The sequence below is a fragment of the Carettochelys insculpta genome, chromosome 6 (assembly GCF_033958435.1).
Source record: "Carettochelys insculpta isolate YL-2023 chromosome 6, ASM3395843v1, whole genome shotgun sequence".
NCBI lineage: Eukaryota > Metazoa > Chordata > Testudines > Carettochelyidae > Carettochelys > Carettochelys insculpta.
This window is the reverse complement of record NC_134142.1, coordinates 109,305,763-109,329,609: the sequence shown is the minus strand read 5'-3', so window position 1 is coordinate 109,329,609 and position 23,847 is coordinate 109,305,763. Positions and strand designations below refer to the sequence as shown.

The 23,847-nt window shown below is 43.1% G+C and overlaps 1 protein-coding gene across 1 annotated transcript in view; it reads right to left on the bottom strand.

Annotated features, from left to right (window-relative positions):
• Nucleotides 1-23,847, bottom strand: part of TRPM5 (transient receptor potential cation channel subfamily M member 5) — a 64,678-nt gene that overhangs the window by 24,988 nt on the left and 15,843 nt on the right. Inside the window, exons 5-13 of the mRNA XM_074998545.1 lie at nt 23,166-23,332; nt 18,977-19,157; nt 12,137-12,201; nt 10,008-10,199; nt 8,533-8,635; nt 5,719-5,837; nt 4,400-4,750; nt 3,151-3,282; nt 2,215-2,338 (exon numbers count right to left, since the gene is read on the bottom strand). Of these exons, the coding sequence (XP_074854646.1) occupies nt 2,215-2,338; nt 3,151-3,282; nt 4,400-4,750; nt 5,719-5,837; nt 8,533-8,635; nt 10,008-10,199; nt 12,137-12,201; nt 18,977-19,157; nt 23,166-23,332 (1,434 nt within the window). The remainder of the gene's footprint in view (nt 1-2,214; nt 2,339-3,150; nt 3,283-4,399; nt 4,751-5,718; nt 5,838-8,532; nt 8,636-10,007; nt 10,200-12,136; nt 12,202-18,976; nt 19,158-23,165; nt 23,333-23,847) is intronic.

Sequence of the window (23,847 nt, the reverse complement as noted above, 5' to 3'; positions counted from 1 at the left end):
AGTGTAAGTGTTTACAAAAAGCTATTGCAGAAATCCTTCCTTGCTGGAAGTGAACATTCATTGCTCCTCTCCTGCTTATATGATTTCTTGTTGGCTTTGAGTCTGTTTAATTTTTTATCAGCCCTTTGACAAACTTCTCAGACTCCAATTCTTCAGAGGACATAAAAGCCCCATTACAGGCACATAAATACACATTAATGGCCCAATTGTGAAACCACTTCATGTTCAGAACTGGATGCAGTATCAAACACAAAGCAAACTCTGGTAAGATTTCTTACACACTGAAGGACCCGATTCTTCACAATGTCAAGCACTTTGCACTCCCCTAAGTAATCCAAAGAAAATGAGGGTTGTGTAGTTGGGCAATTGCCCCTTTCTGGCAGGAAAAGGGTTAAACTCAGCCCTAGGAGAGGGCTGAGGTTGAAAGAGCCAGCCGCTGGGGCAATTAGCTGCCAATTAGAGCTGCAGCTAATTTGAACCAGCTGGGGCTATGTGAATAGAGGGGATTCTTGAAAGGAGGAGGGAAGACTCTTGCTCTAGCAGTAAAGTACATGAGTGCCTCAGTTCTGATTTTTTTAAACAAATGTTGTGGTTTCAAAAGCAGCCTTGAGAATGTGGCTCTTGTATTTAAACATAGCTCTAGAGTGGGGAGAGGTGCCCCATGCATCTCTAGGGCTATATCTACACTTGGGGCTGGGGATGTGATTCCAGACCATGTAGACTTACTCACACTAAAAAGAGTAGTGTACCTATGGTAGCACAGAGAGTGACCTGAAAGACTCACTGCCCCCAGTATGTGCCAAAGGGGTCTGGGCAAATTTGCACTCAGCCGGGCGCTCACATGCTGCCGCTGCCCATGCCACCAGGGCTATGCTGCTATTTTTGTTGCATTTGTTCAAGCAGAGCTAGTGCCAGCCTGCCTATCCAAGCTGGGAATCACAGCTCCAGCTCCAAGTGTAGACATAGGCAAAGTCTCATTGCTTAGGGGGCCCTGCCAACACCCCCTAGGAGAGAACTCAGTGGAGAAAAGCAGTGCAGAGGAAGTGGCTTGCCTCCCAATCAGACAAACCCAGCTGCTGGCAGAAGTTCCAGAGGACCCGTGTGGCCCTTCCTTATCTTCCCCTGTCTACCACAAGGGATATGCTGAAGGAAGGTAGACCACTATTGCACTGCCTCTTTCCCAGGCAGGTGTCCTACCCCCCCACCCCACCCCCGGCCATCAGTACTCCAACTAAGAAGTGAAAGCCAGGCGCAGTCCTGTGTCATGGTGTGCCTGGGACTCTGGATTGTTTTAATCTGGCCCTGGCTTTTGTTGGGACCTGTCATGTATCCTTGAGGGTGATTCTTTTAATTCTAGCTACCATTTGGAATGGAAGGTTAAATTAAAATCCAGCAAACTTATTGGTTGCAGGTGTTCAGATCTTTGCCTTGGCATCTACACAGCTGTTATAAGGCTGGGAAATCAGTCTCTGAGGTGCATGAACTGCTTTGAATAATGAAGAGACCCAAACTATCAAACAGACTTCCAGCCCTACACTTACAGACTTTTTGAGATTTGCAAGGGTTTTGGATATCTCTCTATTTCATCTGTCACTTCCAAACACCTCTGTACTTCCTGCTTTAGTCTAGGATTAGGAGCTTTATGTGACAGAAATATAGTGAGAGAGGATGTTCCTATGGTAATTACAGCTTGGACACTACCAGCACTGAAAATCTTGAGAATCTAATTTTGTAAGAGGAAGTGGGAGGATTATTGAGAGAGACAGAGGCACAGTGATAAAGGCAGTGTTAGAAGAGAGTGGCAGTTTATCCCACCCCAGAGATTAGAAGGAGATAGTGATACACCACCTCAAGTGTCCAGCAGAATGCCTGCATTTTGGGTGTGCATTTCAGATCGTACGTTGAACCTGAAATGGTCCCACTTAAATTGGGGCTGGTCAATTTCCAGTAAAGCCTTAAAAAATCAGACGGTAGACTTCCACCCCACTGTTTTTTAAAAGTCTTATAATTTGTACATCACTTGTGTAATTTTGGTGGGAAGGGAGGTGGGTCTGACATGTGATAGCTGAAAACTTGAGATTGGCAAAGCTTCAGAAGTGTTGGGTTACTCACAGGAGCATGTCTGTTGTTATTACTTTAGGATGCTGTTTTTGCTAGCTAGTCTTCCAGCGCTAGTCAAACCTTAAATATTTGATAATCTTAAAGGCTGCTTACCCAGAGCAAGCTGATCATATTTGGCTTCTTTCATCCTACGTGCTACTTCAGCCTCGGTCTCCAGCCGGGACATGTCCTTGAGGATCTTACAAGCTGCCAGAGCTGCAGCTACACCTTCTTGTCCCTGGGAAATAGAAAGGGGGGAGGGCAGACTCCGCTAAATTTTATTGATTCTGGATGATAGGAATGTCAGTGTTGGAGCTGGCTGGAGAATGGGGAGGGGGCTGAGTGCAAAACCTTTGAGTTTTTTGTTTGCTTGGCAGAGGGTATAAAAATCCAAGTAGAAAAAAGTATAATGAACCACCTGATTTGGGAATGCTGTCGAAGTGCCACTGTTGTTCTTGTATCTTTTTTTCGGAATAGTAATTTGGGGGTCACCTCTATGTCTGGGAACCGCACTGGAGATCCTTCAAAGGGTCTTGGTTTTCAAGAAGCAGGCAAGGCCCAAGAAGAGAAAAGTGACTGGTGGAAACAAAGAAACCCATTTCCCTACAGATACAGAGCATGAGTAATGGGTTTGCTGTTGTGTCTCTTCCTTCTCCATGGTGCAAAAAGTAAACACATGACCCATTGGAAAAAGAACAAAATCTGAGGCCAGAGGCAAAGGGTCTGATTGCCTGGAGGACAGTGATTAAAATCAGGGGTCAGATATACATATGGTTTTAATCAGGAGAGCTTAATGGAAGACAATGAAGCTGCATTGATTTAGAGCAGCTGTGACTCACACCATGTTTAGGTATCTGTTAGCCACTACCAGCCTAAGCTACATTCCCTCAAACAACTCTGAGGAAAGACTCCATAAAAGGTGTATCTCATGTCTTGAAGTTCAAACATATATGTCTTAACTTCACAACTTCGTGACTGAATATACTAATATTTCAGATATAAAGCAAACGGCCAATATGTCGTCTAAAGTAATTCTATCATGAAGCTTACCATAGCCCAGAAATAGTTTGCCATCTTGTGCCGGTTTTGAAGTACTGCCCATAAAAATAAATCTCTCCAAGGATTCTCGCTCTTCTGGTTCATATCCAGGTGCCCAGGTAATCGTTTTGCATTTGTCTTATCCTAAGACATTTTTTTTATAAAACTTAAATTAGGATGTTATAATTTAATATGTTTAATATATTGTGAGATGTGTCTCTGCTGCTTACACTTATCCAAGCAGAAATTGTCACTGCCAGCAACTTTCAGATCTTTTTGATTTTCTATAGACCCAACAGGTAACTAATTCACTTTGTATAGCAAATGCAAGGGGCCTTGTATCCAGAATGAAACCTCATGTTTGTGAGAGCATTTGGGAAGAAATCCTGGACACATTGAAGTCTACAGTAAAACTCCAATTGATTTCACCAGAGCCAGGATTTCACCCTCTGTGTATAATATCATCCAAGAAAAATCCGTGACTTACACATCTAAACTGGACTTGAATTACATCAGGTTCTGCGTAACTGAGGCAAAGGAGACAACTTCAGGGTAAACCAACAAAAAGTATTTTGTTTAAAAATAAAACCAGTTTCAGCAAGGCCCTGTGCACTACAAAAGAGAGCCCTGGAGTGCCCCTTCTCTTTTTAGTCCTACCACCAACTGTACAGCCTCATGGCTTCCTACCTCACAGGAAGAATAGCTTAACATAAAATGTAATTTATTCCTCAAGTATTTTGAGGATTTAGTCTATATAAATAGCTCATGGTGAAATTTGGTGGAGAAGATCTGTTAGCTATTTTTGTCCCTGATCCATAAAAGAACTGGGAAGATGTTGGCATATTGACTTGAAATTCTGCTAAAATGTGTAGTTTAGAGATCTGAGTTCTAAAGAATTGCAGAGAAACCTGAATCACTGGTCATGGGCTTGTTTTTTATTCTCGCTATTCCCTTTTCTGAATTCACCCCCACACTTCAATGTAATTCAAGATACAATACCTAGAGCTGGTGAGTGGGAGAGGCGGGAGCATAAAGAGGAATGGCAAAATGCTTCAAAAGAAATCCCTCACAGTTTTGTTCAAAAATTTGGTTAAAATGTTTTGATTTTTCAATTTTATAGCTGGTTGAAAAACATGAGAGAATTGTCAAATTTCTCCAGTTCTCTGCCCTACCCATATTTTCAGAATGAGGGACAGTGCTAAATAAAGTCCAAAAACAGGGAGAGCAGGAGTTTAATCTGTGAATCTTAACAGTAACTCACAGATTTCTTCTTGCTTCCTGGCTTGACCTCTTGATAGAAACCTTTACATGCATCATGAAGAAAATCCTTCAGAACTCTAGAAACTTCATGGAGGGTAAAGAGCGGGCAGATGTCTATCACTTCCTTATGTTGTTGACCAGAGATCCCTGCTAGGGTCAGCTTGCTTTCCTCATGTTTCTTCAGTAGGAGTGCATAGAGGAGGCATTTCTGAGAAATGGAGCAGTAGAGTCTCTGAAGCCGGCTGTATGTCAGGAAGTTGTACATGTTGGCCCCATTGTCGACAAATAATTTGACAAATTCTGGCTTGTCGTTCACCAGAGCATCCATCATCACTTCTTCCAGGTCACAGGACTAGATTTCCATGAAAAACAATAGGGAATATTTATATTTTACAGGTATTGCTGGAGGGTACAAAGACTGGTGTGGGGACATTAGACTTTCACCCACTGTTTAAATCTCGACCAAATCAATAATCATTGAATTTTGCCACCATCTGGCAGATTCTGGGTTGGGGAGAGAGGATTGATGTGAAATGAAAGAATGGCCTCATATGCAGTCTTTCAGCACATGGAGGTGCGTAATAGAAAACCCAAGCACAGCTAGCACCCTGTTACTCTGGTATGTGCACTTGTACTGTGCCAGTGCGGGAGAGCCGTCAGTTATGGAACAGGACTCCATTGTGCTGTTGCTGTTCAAATATAAAACCAAATACAAAACCAAAGGATGACCCAAGGCAACAGAGCTAACAGCCACCACTGACCCTCGATCAAGGTGTAGGGGATGGGGAGGGACTGGGCTCCATGTCCCAGAAGGGGTGGGGCTTAGGACAATCATCCCTTAGCACTGCTCAGACCATGGCACCTCATGCCCACCCAACTTCTCAGAGCCATGTGGAACAGAGCTCTGCTGGAAATTCAAAGGGGCCCAGGGCTCCAGCTGCCACACCTGCCACAGTAGTAGCATCAGCTGGGAGCTCCAAGCCCCTTTGCATCACCGGGACCTGCAGCAATTGCCTCCTTAGTCCCCCTGTTGGCAGGCCTACCCCAAAGGCTGTACAAGATCCATTTTGGCGTGGAGGCCAAGGACAGTAGGGTTTGGCAGCTGAGCTATTCTTGGCTCTTTAGACATAATCTTTTGTGGTCAAGAAAGACAGAGTCCATGTGAGGGCAACGTGCCACTTTATAAGCTTTCATGGTGGATGAAAGAGGGCAGCAGTTTCCAGTATTACTGATTTGGTACATTTCACAAGCTACTTGAAAAGCTTGTCAGTTAACAGCAGGATAAATATAACTACAATCTAAGCAAGTAAAATCTGGTACCTTCCATTCCACATCTCCATTGAATATTTCGCTTTTAGCTATGTCCACTCTATTCCATGCCACTGCCAGTTTCAGTTCATCCAGGTATTCCTGGGCTTCCTGACTATGGCTTTTACAGGCTGCCAGAATCAGGAAACATGAATAGTATAGCATCATCATGTTGAATGTAAACTGGATGTTATGTAAGTTTAATCAGTATGACTTGTCCAATACAATGAGACCTCTTGTTCAGTTTTCTCAGGTTTGTGGGTTAATTTCTTGGAAATCCCTCTTTCCCCGCCCCCTTATTTGACAAACAGTGGTCTGAAAGTCTACAGCTATCTCCTATTTAGAATGTTGTTCTCTCATTCACATTTTCTGGGGCTTTTGAACTGAATCCAGTTCTTCAGGAAATGAATTTGGGAGATTATATACACACACAATAAAATCTTAACTCTCTCCTCTCTCCCCTGCCCTCCAAACACATTGAAACTGGAATGATCCAAGAGAAAGCAAAATGTCTGGCAATTCTATTACAGAATTCTTTCAGAAGAGAGAGTGCAGCCTTCCTATAGTAAAACCAGGAGCATCTCTATGGACAATGAGTTTGATGTGTCGTTTCTTAAAATGTCTTTAATCAGAATAGAAAATCTCCAACACGTTTCAATTCCTCTATAACCTATTATTTCTAGGAGATACAAAGAGCACCAACAGAGCAGATAATATACTACGGTACGATAGTGAGCATTACTTAAAAAATTCCATAACATCTAGTGTCACCTGATAAAACTTATGCCCAATGATCCCTCTTGCATCATCTACAAGCAAGTAGCAGAGCGTACATCAAATAGGAACACTGATCAAGGAAAACAGTTTGCTTCTTCCCATCTTCAAGAATACGATAAACTTGACATAAGTTCTCTATTTCCTTTGCCATTGTCACCAATTCACTACTGGTCTGAGTTAGTGAAAATAATATTTTTCTAAATACAGAACCCAAGTCCTGAATGTGAAATTTGAACACGCTTTACCTTGAGGAAGTCTATTTGTGCTATTGGATTTTCACACTGACGTTATTTAACTGTTTCCTTATTGGAAGGCTGATTTTCTTTGGTTCTGAATCAGGACAATGGACTCTTACAAGGGTGTTTTTTGCATTGTGGTTTTTATCAGGTTGAACATCAGTGTGAAAACTACATCCTTGCTTTGGGGTGTATGTACAGTTCAACCCGCAGGCAGAATATCCTGCTTATTACTTAGACTTTGTAGGAAGGCTTTCTCAGACTAAATGTTATAGCTGATTTAGGATGACACCAGGGCTTGCTTTATGTGCTAATGCAAAGGGGGACAGGTGTGTAGATGATCTGTATCATGGCTTGCCCAACGGCGGGGGGGCAGGAAGCATCCTTGACTGAGCTGTCAATGCCCCTTGAGATGGGCTGAGAGTGGGTAGAGCCCTTGGCTAGGAGGCCTATTGTTCTATTTTGGCCAGGACAGTCCTTTTTGTTAATGCCTGTCCTGACTTGGGTGATAAAACAGGACCTTTGTCTCATTTGTTCTTGCCGATTGATCCTTGGTTGGCAAAAGCAAACTGGACAAATATTGTTTTGCCAAAATAAGGGGCTCTGACCCTCCAGTTGGCCATGAAGACACGTGGGGGTGGGAGAGCAGCAACACAGGTCTATGCAGGATGCCAAGCTCAGGTGAGCATCTTGGGTCTGGCTGGCACTATGCACGGGGCTGTGAGCGGGTTAGGCTGTGCCTTATGGACAGCTGGAGGAGGCCTCAGTCTGGTCCTGAAGGAGGAGCATAAGCCTGGCCCACATGGGTGTGTAGAGGAAGGGCATTGGGCCAGTTGCCTTGGGATGTCGCATTTTTATTTCACGAAAGCATGGTCACCCTAGCATTGACTCAATTGCCTGCCATGTACCAGCCAGAGTTTCTCAGCAGGTGAGGAGGGGGAACTGGTAAATTGTGCCTTGGAAAGGATGGTGGTGGTGCAGACTAATTTACTTTTCCACTGGAGAACCAGTTGTGAGGCTCAGGTTGGTCTTGGGTCTGTTCCCAGGCCAGTACCACCTGAAATGCCCCTTATTAAGGCTTCTTGTAACTTAACAACAAAATAATGACCATACTGAGTCAGACCAAATCATCAAGTGCTCCATTCCCTATCACTCATTCCTAGTTTCTGGCAAACAGAGGCTAGGGACACCATCCCTGACACTGATGGACCTAATCTCTATAAATAGTAAAAGAGAGATAGCTGTGCTAGTCTGTATACTATCAAAACAAAAAAAGCAGTCCAGTAGCACTTTAAAGGCTAACTAAATCATTTAATAAAATAATAAATCATTTAATAAAAGAATAAAATCATCACCTAATAAATTATTTTGCAAGTCTTTAAAGTGCTACTGGACTGGTTTTCTGTTCTAATCTCTATGATTATATCTAGTTCTGTTTTGAACCCTGTTATGTAGTCTTGGCCTTCACAACGTCCTCTGGCAGAGAGTTCCATAGGCTGACGACATGAAGTGGGAAAAACACTTCCTTTTGTTTGTCTTAAACCTGATGCCTATTAATGTCATTTGGTGACTCAGAGTTCTTGTGTTACGAGAGAGTAAATGGCCCTTGACTAAACCCCATAGTCTCGCCGATCTCTTACCATGTACAAATTGTACTTAGTGGAGCAGTAATATAGGAACACTTAACTCTTGGGAATGAACACTGTAAATTATCGTGCAAATAATCTCAGGTTAGAAAAAATGTGGGAAAATCTCATACATAATGGGTATAATGTATCTAGCACTGTAAAGACCACCCAAAAGAGAGTCTTACCTTTAACCAAAGCTTTCAATATGACTGTGTCTAATTCATCTGAACCTTCTTGCTCAAAATTGTGCACTGTTAAAAGATGCTGCTGGGAGACAATATTCTGAATCTACGAGGTTGAAACAAATTGTTTTATTCATCATCCTAACAATACTGATACTACAGTTAGGCCTAGAACCCCAGCAGAGATGATATATGTAGGATGGGAGAGTTCTTGCCACACAGAGCTTCCATCTTAAATAGACAAGGCAGAGTGTATAGAAGAAGGGAGAAACATTAGCCCTGTTTTACAGATGGGGGTGGCGTGGGACTTGAGGCACAAAGAGAACAAGTGTTCTCCCTGAAACACTTTCACAGCAAGTCTGTGACATGAAACTTGTTTCTGTTCCCAGCTTGGATTCCCAGGGCAGTTAAGTACAAGTCTGTTCTTCTCTCCTAGACTTGACGAATAATAGCTGTTCTGTAGATAACACATTTAATGCAGTGGGTTGAACCATTCCGCTCTCCCATTCCATGACCCACCCTCTTTCTTCCCATTAGTGCTTTCCTCTCTTTAAGGACATGATTTCTAAAATTGCTTTGTGTAAGCCATCAATGCTGATATGCAGTTGGCGGGTCTACAAATGTTTTCTTTTTCTCTTCCCTCGAGCTTCTCTACCTCTTGAGTACCACCCCACAGTGATGCTACTGAGACTTTGAGACATCACAGTACTGCGTGCATCTGCTAGTGAGGTTCCCCTGACAGAGGTGTGGAACTTTAAAACTGTGGATTACAGTCGAGGAAGTGATTTGAAGGTGCTAGGTCAGTGTCAGTTTATTGATATACCTACTGGTTTATTTGGAACAAAACACTGAGCTGCTCAATGTCCCCCATGTCTTGATTGCAAAGCACACAGTCCCTACAAGCAGAACAGGGAAATCGTCCCTTTCATCCATGAATTTATATGTCTGGCTGGGGGGGAGGGGTGTTAGTTTATTTATTTATTTAAGAGTAATGTTTATTGTTGCCATTGGGAATGAATGCTGATGGTGAGAGTGAAAAGGACTGGCAAGAAGCAATGGTCTATTCACACTCATCCAGAATCAGGCTTCCATTCAGCAGCTGCAGGTCATGAATTGGGTCTCATCTTCCACAGCTGCAGAACGGTTGCAGCTGCACAGCTTGACTCACGTGTCATGTCCTCCAGGAGGACTGTGGGATTCCTGTGCACTGGCTGTTACTTATGGAAACTATTTAGCGGAGGATGGAGCCCCAAGTGTTCGACTGAATTACTTAAGCCAAAATACATATACTCTGAACCGAATGCCTGAGTCTGATCTCTCATGCAATAAATCTGAGCATTTATATCTCTAGCATATTTTTCAGCAGCCTCCCAACAATTCTGAATATGGGTAGTGGGTACCAGATGAAGCACATAAAGTAGAAATTATATCTGAATTGGTTTGTGTGATACATTAACAGATTAAACCAGTTAACTTACAGTTGCGGTCCAATGGACTATGTCTTTCCATAAAAAGGCTTCTGTAGGAAACTTCTCTTTAAGTTGCTTTTCAACAACTTGCGGCACAATAAGATGTGGCTCATTCACTACTGCAGCTAAGATGTCAGCTATACCTCCAGAGCCTGCTAAGATAAGCCAGGGAGCAGAGTTTTCCAAGCCCCTGCAAATTCTCTGTGGTTTTAAAAATATGTTTTAGAATGCAGTCATGGACAGACAAAATCCAGTCATATACTAATGCCTTGCAACTAGGGATGTGATTGAATACCTGGACCTGATTCACCCCATACTCCATTCAGCCTCATTAAGAATATTTGGGATCACCACCATACTGATGTCTGTAAATGGATGGCTTGCAGATAGCCACTTAACTATACCTTGTTCCACTGTTGCCTTCTCAACTAGCTGAGCAACCTGATTCGGAGAGTCAAAGTTAAAAAAAAAAATCATCTGTCTCTGGTAGCTGGGTGTGAAATCCGCCCCCCTTTTGAATCTTGGGGCAAGAATTAGCAACAAAAATATGATGTGTGGCATGGGAATGCCTCAGTGAGGCATAGAAATCCAGCTGAGGTTAACTGCACATTCTGTTTGTATGGCAAGGTGTTCAACACCAACCAGGCATGAATTGCTGACATATTTAGCTTATAAAGTAGAAGGTTAAGAGGTGACTCGATCACAGTCTATACAGAATAAAGGTCTCGGATATTTAAGTTCAGGGTATGGGAAATCCCTATTTGTGCGATTTTGACTTGCGCGTTACTTAGATTAACACAAGTTGAAATCGTGAGTAGCAGGAAGTTGGGAACCAGGGAGCAGCCTGGCTCCCCTCAGCTTGCAGGAGGCAGGAGCCAGGCTGCTACCTGGTTTCCCAGCTTCCCTGACTTGTGCAAAATTCGACTTTACACATGGCTGCCAGGAAATGCAACCTACAGGTAAATCAGAGGTTTACTGTCTGTTTATCTAGCAGATAAAGGCTTCACAAAATCCAGTGGCTGGAAGCTGGAGCTAGAAAAGTTCAAATAGGAAACAAAACAAAACCCCGCTCCACCCTTCCCCTCCCTGTTAAAGAACAGTGGAAGTCATTCATCACTGCACCAGATTCCTAAGGTGTCTGGTAAATCCCTCATCACTTGGAATGGAATCTTTAAATCAACGTTGGCTGTCTTATTAAAGTGAGACACACAAGCTGCTGTGCTCAGTGTGAATCACTGGGTGAAATTCTATGGTCTGTCATGCAGGAAGCCAGAGGAGATGAAATGAAAGTTGAAGAAAAAGATGTCACCCCGCTAGAGCCTTTTTTCCTAACATTATGGCTAGAGCTGCTGGGGAAAAGATCAAAACTGACTCTTCATGTCAATCTACAAATGCTGCTGAGTCAGAGTTGGCAATGTACTTCACAGAGACACTGCTCCATAAAGTGAAGATCTGTCTGTCTGATGGAAATATGCTATCAGACTGGCATATACAGCAAACCTGTCATTGTGTTTCCCTGAGTTCTGAGAGGCAGTACTGAAAATGCAATGCCTGATTGCTGCCAGGAACAGCTGGCTGGCTACCAGGGTGCTGGATCAATGTGTGATGATGCTGAGAGCCATTGAACCAAACTGTAAACCCTATAAATTGGAAACCAATTCAAGGCAAGGGATGTGACAATACTCCACGCTTCCATAGTGCCAGTGCCCATCTACTAGGTTATTCTGTACTTCCTCTGTAAGTAATGGCTAGTGTTTCTAATTCACCATTTCTTTTTCAGAGTTCCACTGCTCACTTTCTACAGAGTTAGCTTGACACGTAGTCCTATAGGAAACTGAAATGATCTGCTGACACCTTTAAAACTAAGCAGTACTTCGGTTGAATTTGCCCAGATTGCAGTATTTGTGCAGGTAAGGTGTATATACTGATTAAGTTAATAAATAGAAATTGAATTTAACTTTTTTCAGTACTAAAAATTAAGTTACATAGTTTGCGTAATATCTTACCATTCAGATTTGTATTTGCAAAATTTTCTGCCAAGTATTTGTATAATAATTGACTATTAGAAAACAAGGGTTTGTTACCTCCTTGGTATTTTTGTTTTCATGAATTTTTAAACATCAGAAGTTGCCTCTTACCTCAAGTGTTTTTGGTCCTCCATTTATGAGTAAACAAAGCACAGGAATTTCAATGCTACCTGTTCCTGGAAATACATGACAAAAAATGTTTAAATTCATAACAATGTTGTGTTGCTGCCATCTTCTGGAGAGCATTGTCCCACTGCATGGTCCATAGACTGAAACAAGAACAATAGATTCTGAGAATGTAGGCAATAAAATGGTTGATACCAAAGGCCATGAGAAGGAAGTGCTATGGTTAGCATGCTAACGTGAGAAAAAATGTCAATTCCTTGCTCTGCCACAGACTTCCTGTGCGATGTTGGGTAATGCGTCCTCTCTTTGGGCACGTATCTTTTAAAATAGGAATAATGGCATTGTTTACCTCACAGGCATGTTGTGAGGATAAATACATTAACGATTGTGAGCCGCTTAGATACCACAGGGATGGGTATCATGTAAGTATCAAGAATGAATGACTAGATCCTGGGAAAGTCTTGGAATGATAGGTTCAAATACAATTAGAAAACACACAGCAATTAGCCTCTAACTATTGGCTGACTTGAAAAGCTGTTAAATTCCTAGACGCTAGAAAAATGGGATGGAGGCAGCTGTTCCTTCACTGAGGATAGGATCATGAATGCTTCACGTGGGCTTCGGGTGATCCTCTCTAGCTTTCTGATCCATAGTCTCTGCGCTGATGTTGGGATGGCTCCACCAGTCCTGATGTGACCTCTAGGTAGGCAGATTCCTCAGTATGTCTAGGCACACACTTACCATTACTGATGCATAGAGCTGGTTTTTTGCTTTTAATTTTTGAATATTTTTACTTCAGACTTTCAACAAAACCTTTTGCCCATGGAAAAGCTTCAATGAATGGTATTGTTGATAAAAACATGGAATTCTTGACAAAATTTTTTCATTGAAAAGTTGAAATTTTGACCCTCTCTCCTCATGTGGAGCCATAACACAGGATAGCTCACATACATCAAGTTAATCATGTTAATATATGTGTTTACAGGATCTGGGACTAATGCAGAAAAATGAACTGATCAAGAGTTTAGGAAAAGGGAGGATAAATGGGAAAGTGATATGAAAGAGATGACTATGTAATTCTGTTAAGGACAGAGGATCCAGATCTGAGCTGGAATCTACCATACATTTATTTCCCTCCCCACCCCCAAAATAGTCTGTTAAGTTGCTTCACATCAGCCTATGACAGGGGCAGGCAAGATACAGCCCATGGGCCAGATATGGCCCACCACACCTCTGGCTTGCCCCATTGGGACCCTGAGGCACCTTCTCTGCCTCCTGAAGCCTGGGGTTGCTCAAAATGGCTGGCCTCCTAGGCATCTCACACCCCTTATGTGAGGCAGTGGGGGAAGAGAGAGGGGCCTCACGCACTGCCTCTGTCCCTAGCCAAACCAGCTGCAGTGTTTGGGCTGGGGCTAGGAGCCGCTTTGGTAAGTACCTCCTGACCAGAGCCTGCCTCTGGCTACCCAACTTCCTGCCCTTGGTCACCACACGCTCTGGCCCAGGGCACATCTCCCTCCCAGATCCTGCATCCTGCTCTTATACCCCTCCTGTAGGCCAGAATCCTCTCCAGAATGCCTCCACCTTCCCAGATCCTCCAGCCCAATCCTCCGGTCACAACCCCTTCCTCCAGCAAAACTCCCTCTCAGACCCCATGCCCTCTGCTGCACCTTAGTAGCCTACCCCAAGCTCCTTTCTGCAGTCAATCTCTGTTCCAGACTTCACATCTCTTCAATAGAAAAGTGCTGCCCTTGGCCACTACCAGAATCTTGACATAGTCTCCTAAGAAAGATTATTGCCCACCCCAGTCTACCATGTGATGCAACTTAGCCTAGCCTGATGACCAGAAACTGTAAAATTCTAAGGCTGGGTCTACACTAGCGAGTTTTATCGGCAGAACTGTGCCCCTTTCTGTTGACATAACTCAGGGAAAGTCTACTCACTTAAAGCATTCTGTCGACAGATTCTCAACAGAACTCTGCATTTTCCTCGACAGTATTATCCGTCAAAAATTTAAGACATAACAATCTCTGGACAGAATACCATCAACAAAAGTGCAATGTAGACACTTTTGTCGACAGAGAGGGCTTTGCAGAGCTGCCACTCCACTTTCTGGAACCAGAGGATAGTACAGTCTGGCAGTTCTCTGTCTGCAGAGCAAGTTGTGTGTGGATGCAATCTGTTGACAGATTCCGTCGAGATTTCCCTGTCGACAGATGCTTCTAGTGTAGACATAGCCCTAAATAATGCAACAACTTAGAAATGTTTGTAGACATGAATTTTAACCATTGTCACAGAAGCCTGCAGAAAAGCTGAAGTACAGCCCTCCCTCACAGTTCCCCATCAGCTGCTGAGTTTATAGCTGGAGATAGGTGTTCGCTGGCTGCCCCAGGCCACTGGGCTCTAGGAATGCTGCAGGGATACGCCCTGGCTTTAGTGGGGGCTGCCACCCTGTGGTGGGGGGGCACTCCTGGCTGCATGGGGTGGCTGCAGCTCCTGGCTGCCCCACACCTCTGGCAGTGGGAATGGGGCTGCTGCCCCACTAGGGACCTCCCCGGTTGCCCCACACCTCCAGGCACCAGCAATGGGGCTGCTGTCCTGCAGGAGAGCTCCATGGCTGTGGGGGCCCCCTACCTGCAGAGGCAGCTGCTCTGCAGGGGGGCACCATGGGAGGCTGAACTGCATTGGGGATTGGGCTACCTCCCCAGAGCGGTCACCCTGGCTACGGGGCAGCTGCCCTACAGAGGGGCTGCCCAGAGCTGCTGAGGCACTAGGTCCCCCTTAAAGTCTTAGACAGGGGACAAAACACACTACCCTACTGCCAACATACCCTGCCTTACCTCTGTGGCAGGGCCCCTGGCTCCCTCTGATGCTGCTCCCTGCACTGTCTAGTCAGTCTGTGCTATCAAGCCAGCTCCTGATTGATTTTACCTGCAGCTGTGCTGACCTGGGGAAAGAGCAGCTCAGCAGGTGGAGTGAATATACAGGACAATTAGCTTTTTTGTTTAATCATTCTTGTTGTTCTTCTCTGGACCTTCTCCAATTTCTCCACATCCCTCTTGAAATGTGGTGCCCATAACTGAACACCAATGTCCTGCTCCAGGTCAGAACCCTCTCCTTCATCCCAGCTCCTCAGACCTCCCACTGTCTCCTGCACCCCAGTTCCCTATCCAAGCTCCCTTCTGCACCAAACCTCTAACCCAGACCCCTTACCCACTCTATAAAAAGGTGCATCCCTTGACCACTTACAATGTCTTGTAGTGTCCCTCACATCAGAAACTGTTGTCCATCCCTGACATAGAACTTCCAGCTGAAATGCAGTACTCCAACTAAGGCCTAATCAGTGCTGGGTAGAGAGGAAGAATGACTTCTCGTGTCTTGCTCATAATACTCATGTTAATGCATCCTAGAATCATGTTTGCTTCTTTTGCAACAGCATCACACTGTTGACTCATCTTTAGCTTGTGGTCCACTATGACCCCTATATCCCTTTCTGCAGTACTCCTTGCTAGATGGTTGCTTCCCTTTCTGTACATGTCTCCATTGGACTTTCAATATAAGGCCCCATTTGAAAGGAAAAATTTTGGCCATTCCCATAAATATAACCAAGTCTAATATTCCTCCTCCTCCTCCGGTGTTGGTCTATAGCCTGCCTCCAGGAAGTGAATCACATGAGTTACATATTTGCCACATCGCTGTAAGACTTTCCACTCAGTAGGAACTGCATCTCTAACACTCGTTCCTCCTGGCCAAGGATCTGGATCCTGAAAGTCTGGTGGTATGCTTTCTTCATTACTAGGCAAGGTTTCTTCAAAACTTGTAGTGACATTTACTAATCTATCTTCTTTAGTTTTCAAATCTTTCTCATGAGAACTGCAGAGCACTCTGTGAACTTTCATAACTGCTCTGTAGATTTCTTCATCCCACTCATCTGAATCACACTGAATTCAAGAGAGCATTTCAACAATTCTTTCTTTGCTCTACGACACCTTCATCTGTTCCTGGAATATCATGTGGCTGCCTAGAAAGACCATCAACACTGGCTTTTCCAGATTTATAAATGACAAGGCTGCCACCATCTATAGTCAGTCGCATCCAACTTTGCAATCTTCAGGATGTAAGTAAGGGGGTTGTTATCTATCTTTACCTTACATTTGGCTCTATACAAGAAGTCATGGAACTTATCACAAACTGCCCACTTCAAAGCTAGAAATTGTAACTTTTGAACTGGATAATTGCATTCACTGTTGCTCAATCCTCTGCTGGTATAAGCAAGAATTGTGGCTTCCAATCATGTATATAATACATAGCTGCACCTAATCCAGTAGTACTGGCATCAGTGTGAAGAATGGAATGGTAGAATGATAGCTTTCAATCAACAAATCCAGGGAGAGGGGCAATGAGGGCAGAATCTGGTCTGCAGCTAGAGCTTACTTAATAATTGTGTGGCAGAGTGAGAAAAGAGATTATGCTCTGCAGCCACAGAAGCAAGGGGAAATGAAAACACTTTCCAATGTGGGTAGAATTCCCTCTAGGCAGATGTTTGGTATAAGGCCTATGTAACACTTAAGTCCCATTTTAAATAAGAATTTAAGTACAGTAAACTCTTTTATATCCAGTAGCCCTGGGACTGGGAGTTTGCCAGATAGTCAAGTATTCTGGATTGGTCATTAATATGACCTCAATGCGTAATGCTAAAGAAAAACAAGATTAGATATTAAGAAAGAAACAAAATGTATGCAGAGTACTTTATTTACCAACAACAGTAGTATTGTACACTGTAAACTTATACTGCATTTGCTATATTTATTTGCATTTACTTTCATGATACTATACTGATGGAAAATGTAACTAAAATTTGCATATGTTTAAAATGCCAGTTATTGGAAAGTTCCAGATGATAGAATGCCAGATAGGAGAGAGCTTATTGTAGTTTTAGGTGGTGCATAGACCTTGCACTGTCTGTACAGGGTTGAACTTCTCCCTCAATGAGTGGCCATGAGAGAGCATTTCAGTGAGGCATGTATTCTGTGATGGGTGTGAAGTCTCCTAGAGCAGGAGCCGGCAATCCATGAGTTTGGGGGAGCTCTAAAATGATAGTATGCTATGCTGAATGTCTCCCTCTTGTAGCTGTTGTTTATGGGCACCCAATCTACATTTATTTTCAGTTCATTAAAGCTCTTTGCATATCAGTTTTGAGCAAGGAAGAAGGGATGGCTTTATGCTTAAGAAGTTAGACTAGGATGTAGAAATTGGGGGTGCAGTGCCCAGTTCTGTGTTATATTGAATCAGTTACTTACTCTCTTTCTGGCTTCAATTTCCCAACAATTAAAAGTTCCTTTTATGTCTTGTCTATGTGGATGGCGGCTCCTAGGGACAGGGACCGTCTCTTACTATATGTATGGATACTGCTTGGCACAAAGAGCACTCATTTCATCTGGAAGTACTGTGTCAGGGATGGGCAATAGTTTCTGATGTGAAGGCCACTACAAGATATTGATAAGTGGTCAAGGGATGCATCTTTTTATAGAGTGGGTAAGAGGTCTGGGATGGAGGTTTGCTGCAGAAGGGAGCTTGGGATAGGGAACTGGGGTGCAGGAGACAGTGGGAGGTCTGAGAGGGAGCTGGGCTGAAGGAGAGGGTTCTGACCTGGAGCAGGGCATTGGTGTGCAGTCCCAAGATGGTGTTTGGGTGCAAGAAAGGATTCTGGCCTGGTGGAGGAGTGTAAGAGGGGGTGCAGAGTATGAGAGGAAGTTGGGATTTGGTGCTAGAAGAAGACTCTGGCTGCAAGGTGTTTACCTAAGCAGCTCCTGGCCAGCAGCACTTTCAGGCAAGCTTCCCTGACTGCCAGCAGTTCCAGCCCAAAAGTTTTTCCATGTGGCTCTACACTGATGGGAGGGCTTCCAGCTCCCACCCCCAGTAAAATCTTTCAGCTTCTATTGGCCAAAAGATGATCGATGGGAGCTGAGAAATTATGCTGCACTGCCCCCACCCCCCAGCAAAATCTCTTGTTCCCATTGATCAGGTGGCATCAGGCCAATAGGAGATGAGAGATTTTGTTGTGGGTGGGGCAATGAAGCCCAATTTCTCAGATCCCATTGGCCAGTTTCCAGACAATAGGAGCTGAGAGAATTTCCTGAGGGAGCAGGGCAGCACTTGAATCTCCACCCCCTCTGCAGTCTCGGGGGCCTACCTCAGGCTGGATTAAAAGGCTTGAAGGAGCAGATCCAGCCCCCAGGGCCTATCTTGCCTGCTCCTTTTCTAGGTGTTACTAGACTATAAAGTTCAAGAGCCCAAATAATCGAACTTAAAATTTGTAGTGTTTAAAGTCAAAGCAGTACAATATAAAAAGATGGAAGAAGGGTGCGTACAAGAACCAATTCTTATCTCCCCACATAGTACCCTTACTCAGGAGGTGTGCATCAAAGATACTTATTTCAGCTAGTAGTATCTATAGTATGATTTTACAAGTTACACAAATCTTTGCACATCGCCAAAATCCAACCGCCGGTGTGTAGCAGTTTCTCAATTTGTTTTTGTTCTGTACTTTTTCTTTCTCTGTTTTGGATACTACATTCCAAACCAGTTGCCTATGAAGATACATATAGTAGGACATTGAATGTATTTTGATTCTGAACAATTTTGTATTTGGTAATGCCAAAGCTGCCTTAGCTTAACAAAGAGTTATGTGATATTTAGCATGAATGAACAAAAGTAAACATATTATTCAAATGTAAAACTTTAACATTTTAATACATATTGATATAGTTTGCAATTTGCATAACATATTAATGACCTGATCAATTTCTTTTGTTTGCTTCTACCAACCTCCATATCCAGTGCGTTGTTCTGAAATGTGTTTCTCCAAGGTGAGCCGTAGTTTAGTAGTTCCATCAGGCTCATCTGGATATATCTGATCCACCAAAATAAAATGGGAGTGATTGCTGTCGAGGGAATACAGTGGCCCTTGGCTGTTATCATCTGACTTGTAGAATACAATATTTTCACTCTGGAAAAGAGAGAAAATAATCTTCATAAAATGTTATATTTTTGTCTGATTTAATGATTTTGCACTGTCACAGAAGAAAAATATTTAGACACTTTCAATAAAGTCTCCCCTTAAAGTTGGTAGAAAGAGAATGGCATCTCTGTAAAAGACACCAGATTAGGTAGTGCTAGAAAATGAAGTCTTCTGACTTCCTTTTGCACTGTGCAAAATATACTGACTGACACCCAGTATCTTGCATGTGACTTGGATGTCAGTTCAGAACTCTGAGCAATCTGTTTTTTTTGAGCTCAGACAAACAGAAAGGCCAGAAACTCTAATGATCGGAGGAACAGAGATGGAAGAGTTACAAGAACCAAATCTCTGTTCATGTAACTGTGGGCATTTACGTTGACTTTGATAGCATTAGGACTGCCTTTACACCAGCGATTTATTTAGTGCACTATATATGCATGCTAATTTAAGCTATGCAAGATTACTCTGTTGGCAAGACTATGTATGGTCTGTAATCAGTCACTTTCCTGAGGGAGCAGGGCAGCACTTGAATCTCCACCCCCTCTGCAGTCTCGGGGGCCTACCTCAGGCTGGATTAAAAGGCTTGAAGGAGCAGATCCAGCCCCCAGGGCCTATCTTGCCTGCTCCTTTTCTAGGTGTTACTAGACTATAAAGTTCAAGAGCCCAAATAATCGAACTTAAAACTTGTAGTGTTTAAAGTCAAAGCAGTACAATATAAAAAGATGGAAGAAGGGTGCGTACAAGAACCAATTCTTATCTCCCCACATAATACCCTTACTCAGGAGGTGTGCATCAAAGATACTTATTTCAGCTAGTAGTATCTATAGTATGATTTTACAAGTTACACAAATCTTTGCATATCGCCAAAATCCAACTGCCGGTGTGTAGCAGTTTCTCAATTTGTTTTTGTTCTGTACTTTTTCTTTCTCTGTTTTGGATACTACATTCCAAACCAGTTGCAAATCAGTCACTTCTCAAGCTGGGAGTAGCACCATTTGGGGCATGGGTTACAAAAAGTTTTTTTTGTTTGAGTGTGTTTCTTTGAGAAAGGACGCAACCCTTCCTCTTTCTCCCACTTTCTCTCTCTCCTACCCAGATAAGTGGAACATTCTGAAATGTTTTTCTCCCTTCTGTAACATTCAATTTAAATATAAAAATGCAGGTTTAATCTCTCTAAGAACCCAGTAAGCAGTGGAAGTGTTGGTAATGTGCTAGATCAGTGGTTCCCAACCTGTGATCCGCTAACCCCTGGGTGTCTGCGATGGTATTGCAAAGTGTCCATGAAAAAAGAGACTTAAAAAAAAAAAAAAAGGTCATAGAAAATAAGTGTTAAATAAATTGCAAATTTACAATCAATTATTATTTTTAAATTAAATATCTTCCAATAATGTTATGAATTGCTGTCCCAAAATCTATGTTGTGGTTTCCTATGAAGTGTACATAGGAGCTAGAATCGGCTTTGAGGGGGTCCATGAATAGTTTGTGGGGGTGATAGGGAGTTCACACTATTGAAAAGACTGGGAACCACTGTGTCAGACAATATTGACCTTTCACAGTTTGGCAAATTCGCTCATTTGTTACTGGTCAGGTCCTGAGGGTGCTGGACTAGAGAGGTTCAAGCTGTAGTTTGCCCCATTCTGATAATAAATCCTTTCCTTTTGGTGTCCATTATTTAGGCCTATTGTCAGTGGCAGCTCAAACTAGGATTGTTCATCTCTCTTGTCTTCTCTCATCATTCATAAACCTTTAATTTAGCTCATATTACAACTGGATGACTTTTTATAAGCAATCACAAAACTCTTCCCTTTCCCCTCCCCCTGCATCTACAGCCAATTCATCTGCTCAGTCATTTTGCTTGTATTTTGCTTTCCTTCTTCCTTCCCACCACTGTCATTTTGTATGTTCAAATTGTAAGATCCTCTGCCTAGGGATGTGTCATCTTAGGTGTCTGGAAAGTTCCATGCATAGCAGAGGTACCATATAAATGTATGACTGGGTGCTGAGGGTGAGGAGCACATTTCAGTAGCCAAAGGCCAAATCCTAGGCCAAGGGGTCCTGTGCAACACCAAGCTTTCTAATTACACACAAACAATAACATGTAAGGCAGGGTTGTGAGTTTAGAACAGCAGGATTAGAACCCTCAATAAATTCTGGACTCTGATTTTGGGTCGCTTTATGATCTTGAGCAAGTCACTTGGGCCAATTTTTTTTGAAAAGAGGTAACTGGCTTTATATGTTCTTATTGAGATTACTTTGACCCCAATTGCACCCAAATTTCCCATTGACTGCACAGAAATCAAAGGGTGTTCTTGATAGTTCTGAAATTCAGATCCAGAGTATGTCACACTGGGTACTCAAAACCACGGGCATTGAAACTGAGTGATTACTTAATGACAACTTTGGTTTTAAACCTATCTGGGTCAGGTTCCCTATCATGTACACTTGCATTTCTTTTTTCTAAGCAATTTGAGATCCTCAAATAAAAGCTGATATAAGAAAAAAGCATTAGCAGAATCCTCTAAATCACTATTTGGCTACGTCTACACTAGCACACTATGTCAAAACAGCCTATTTCGAAGTAAGGACATCGAAATAGACTACTTTGACGCGTATTGTCTGTACGTCCTCCAGGGCTGGTGCCGTCGATGTTCCACGTCGAAGTAGCAATGGGGAACATCGAAAGGAGCCGCCCCAGAAGGAAATGTGGAGCATCCACACACACAAGTGCTCCCCGTCAAAATAAGGAGCCAGGAAAGCCCCAAGCCGCAGCCTTAAAAGGCCCCTCCCAGACACACTTGCCCTGCACAGCACGAGATCCACAGAGCTGCCAATCGGTTGCAGACCTTGTGCATGCAGCATGGAGCCTCAGCTGCAGCAGCAGCAGCCAGAAGCCCTGGGCTAAGGGCTGTTGCACGCGGTGACCATAGAGCCCCGCAGGGGCTGGACAGAGCGTCTCTCAACCCCTCAGCTGATGGCTGCCATGGAGGACCCCCCTATTTCGAAGTAGTGGGACGTGGATCGTCTACACACGCTGTACTTTGATGTTGAACGTCGACGTAGAGCACTATTCCCATCTTCAGATAGCTATTTCGATGTCTAACGGCCTAATGTTGATTTCAACGTCGAAATAGCACATGGCACGTGTAGACGCGACGCGTGCTATTTCGATGTTGTGCTGGCTACTTCGAAGTAGCTGGCTAGTGTAAACGCACCCTTTGTGTATGTGTACCCCTTGGGTACACTGAAGTCTTCTGGGGGGACATCATCTGATCTAGATATTTGCCTAGTTTTGCAACATGCTATATAAAAACACTAGTAAAGTCAATACAATGTAAAAGTTCATTCAGACAATGACTTGCTTCAACTGCTTCATATGCCTTACACTGAAATGTAAGTACAGTATTTCCATTCCAGCTCATTTATCTGATGATAAGATGATAGAAAGTCAGCAAGTTTTCAACAGTAGTTTTCTGTGATGTTTTTGTACCTAAGTAGTTTTCAAGTGAGGTGTAACTTTGTGGTATGCAAAACAAATCTGACTCCTGAAAAGAGTACAGTAATTTGGAAAGATTGAATGGCACTTGTTTCAAGGTCTCAGATTACCTCAGACCATGTTTCTCAGCCAATGGTGTGCGTAGGGGTATGCAAGAGAAGTCTGGGGGTACTTAGGTTGAGAAACACTGCTTTTCAATGTACAACAAAGTTCTTCCAAGCTCTTAAATCAGGACTTTTCTCCTGGACTTTGTTCTAATCAAATGTATAATCCTGACACCTGCTGGATACTTGCAGCACTGCTTGTTAAGCAATGGGTGGTATCTTATATGGAGTATACAGAGGGCAAAATCATTCTGATCTTTCCTGTTCATTCTCATTTTGCCCCATGGTATTTTCATATCGGGCAGGTCAATTGATATAATGCCTATTGTTAGCAATTATTCTTGGACAGGCAGATTGTATTTAAATTACCCCATTCTAGAAGTCTTATGAGAAAAATACCTTCATGTTGTCTAGAAGCTCTCGGTGCTGAATTTTTCCCAGTGAAGTTATTCCTATTGCAATCACTCTGACTTTGGCTGAAGTACTTGCCAGTGCATTATCTCGGACTGCTTGCCCTATATGCCACGTTATTCCAACACGCAGAGCACTGGTAAAGATCCAAGCACCTGGAATTAATTAAATAAGAACATTATGGAATTAGCTGCTCTACCTTTTCATGTATAAATACCTCTAATTATGTATCTTTCCAGTCTGGCTCTGTATATATTTTTGGGGCCTCTGGGAGGTAAGATCACTGGAGTCTCAATCAGATATCAGTAGGTTGTGTTATTACATACAAAATCACAATATCTATGAAACAGGGCACCTATATCTTGGTACAAACACACTCACCGCAAATGACAGACATACCAATCTAGGTTCAGGACAGGGTCTAAAAACTAACAGCATGCTAGATAGTGATCAGACCCCCCCATGTGCAAGAGGATGGGTGGTATCTGGGTATGTTAGAGGCTGGCAAACTGACACATCAGAAGTGATGTGTAACTTGTTTATACCTCTGTGTTAATATGTATCCTGGAGAGGCTGTCATGCCCAACCTAAAGGGCAGTGGGCAAATCCCATGCTACTGTCTGAGTCGAGTCCATTGTCATGGGCACGTATTCTTAGTATCTTCATAGAG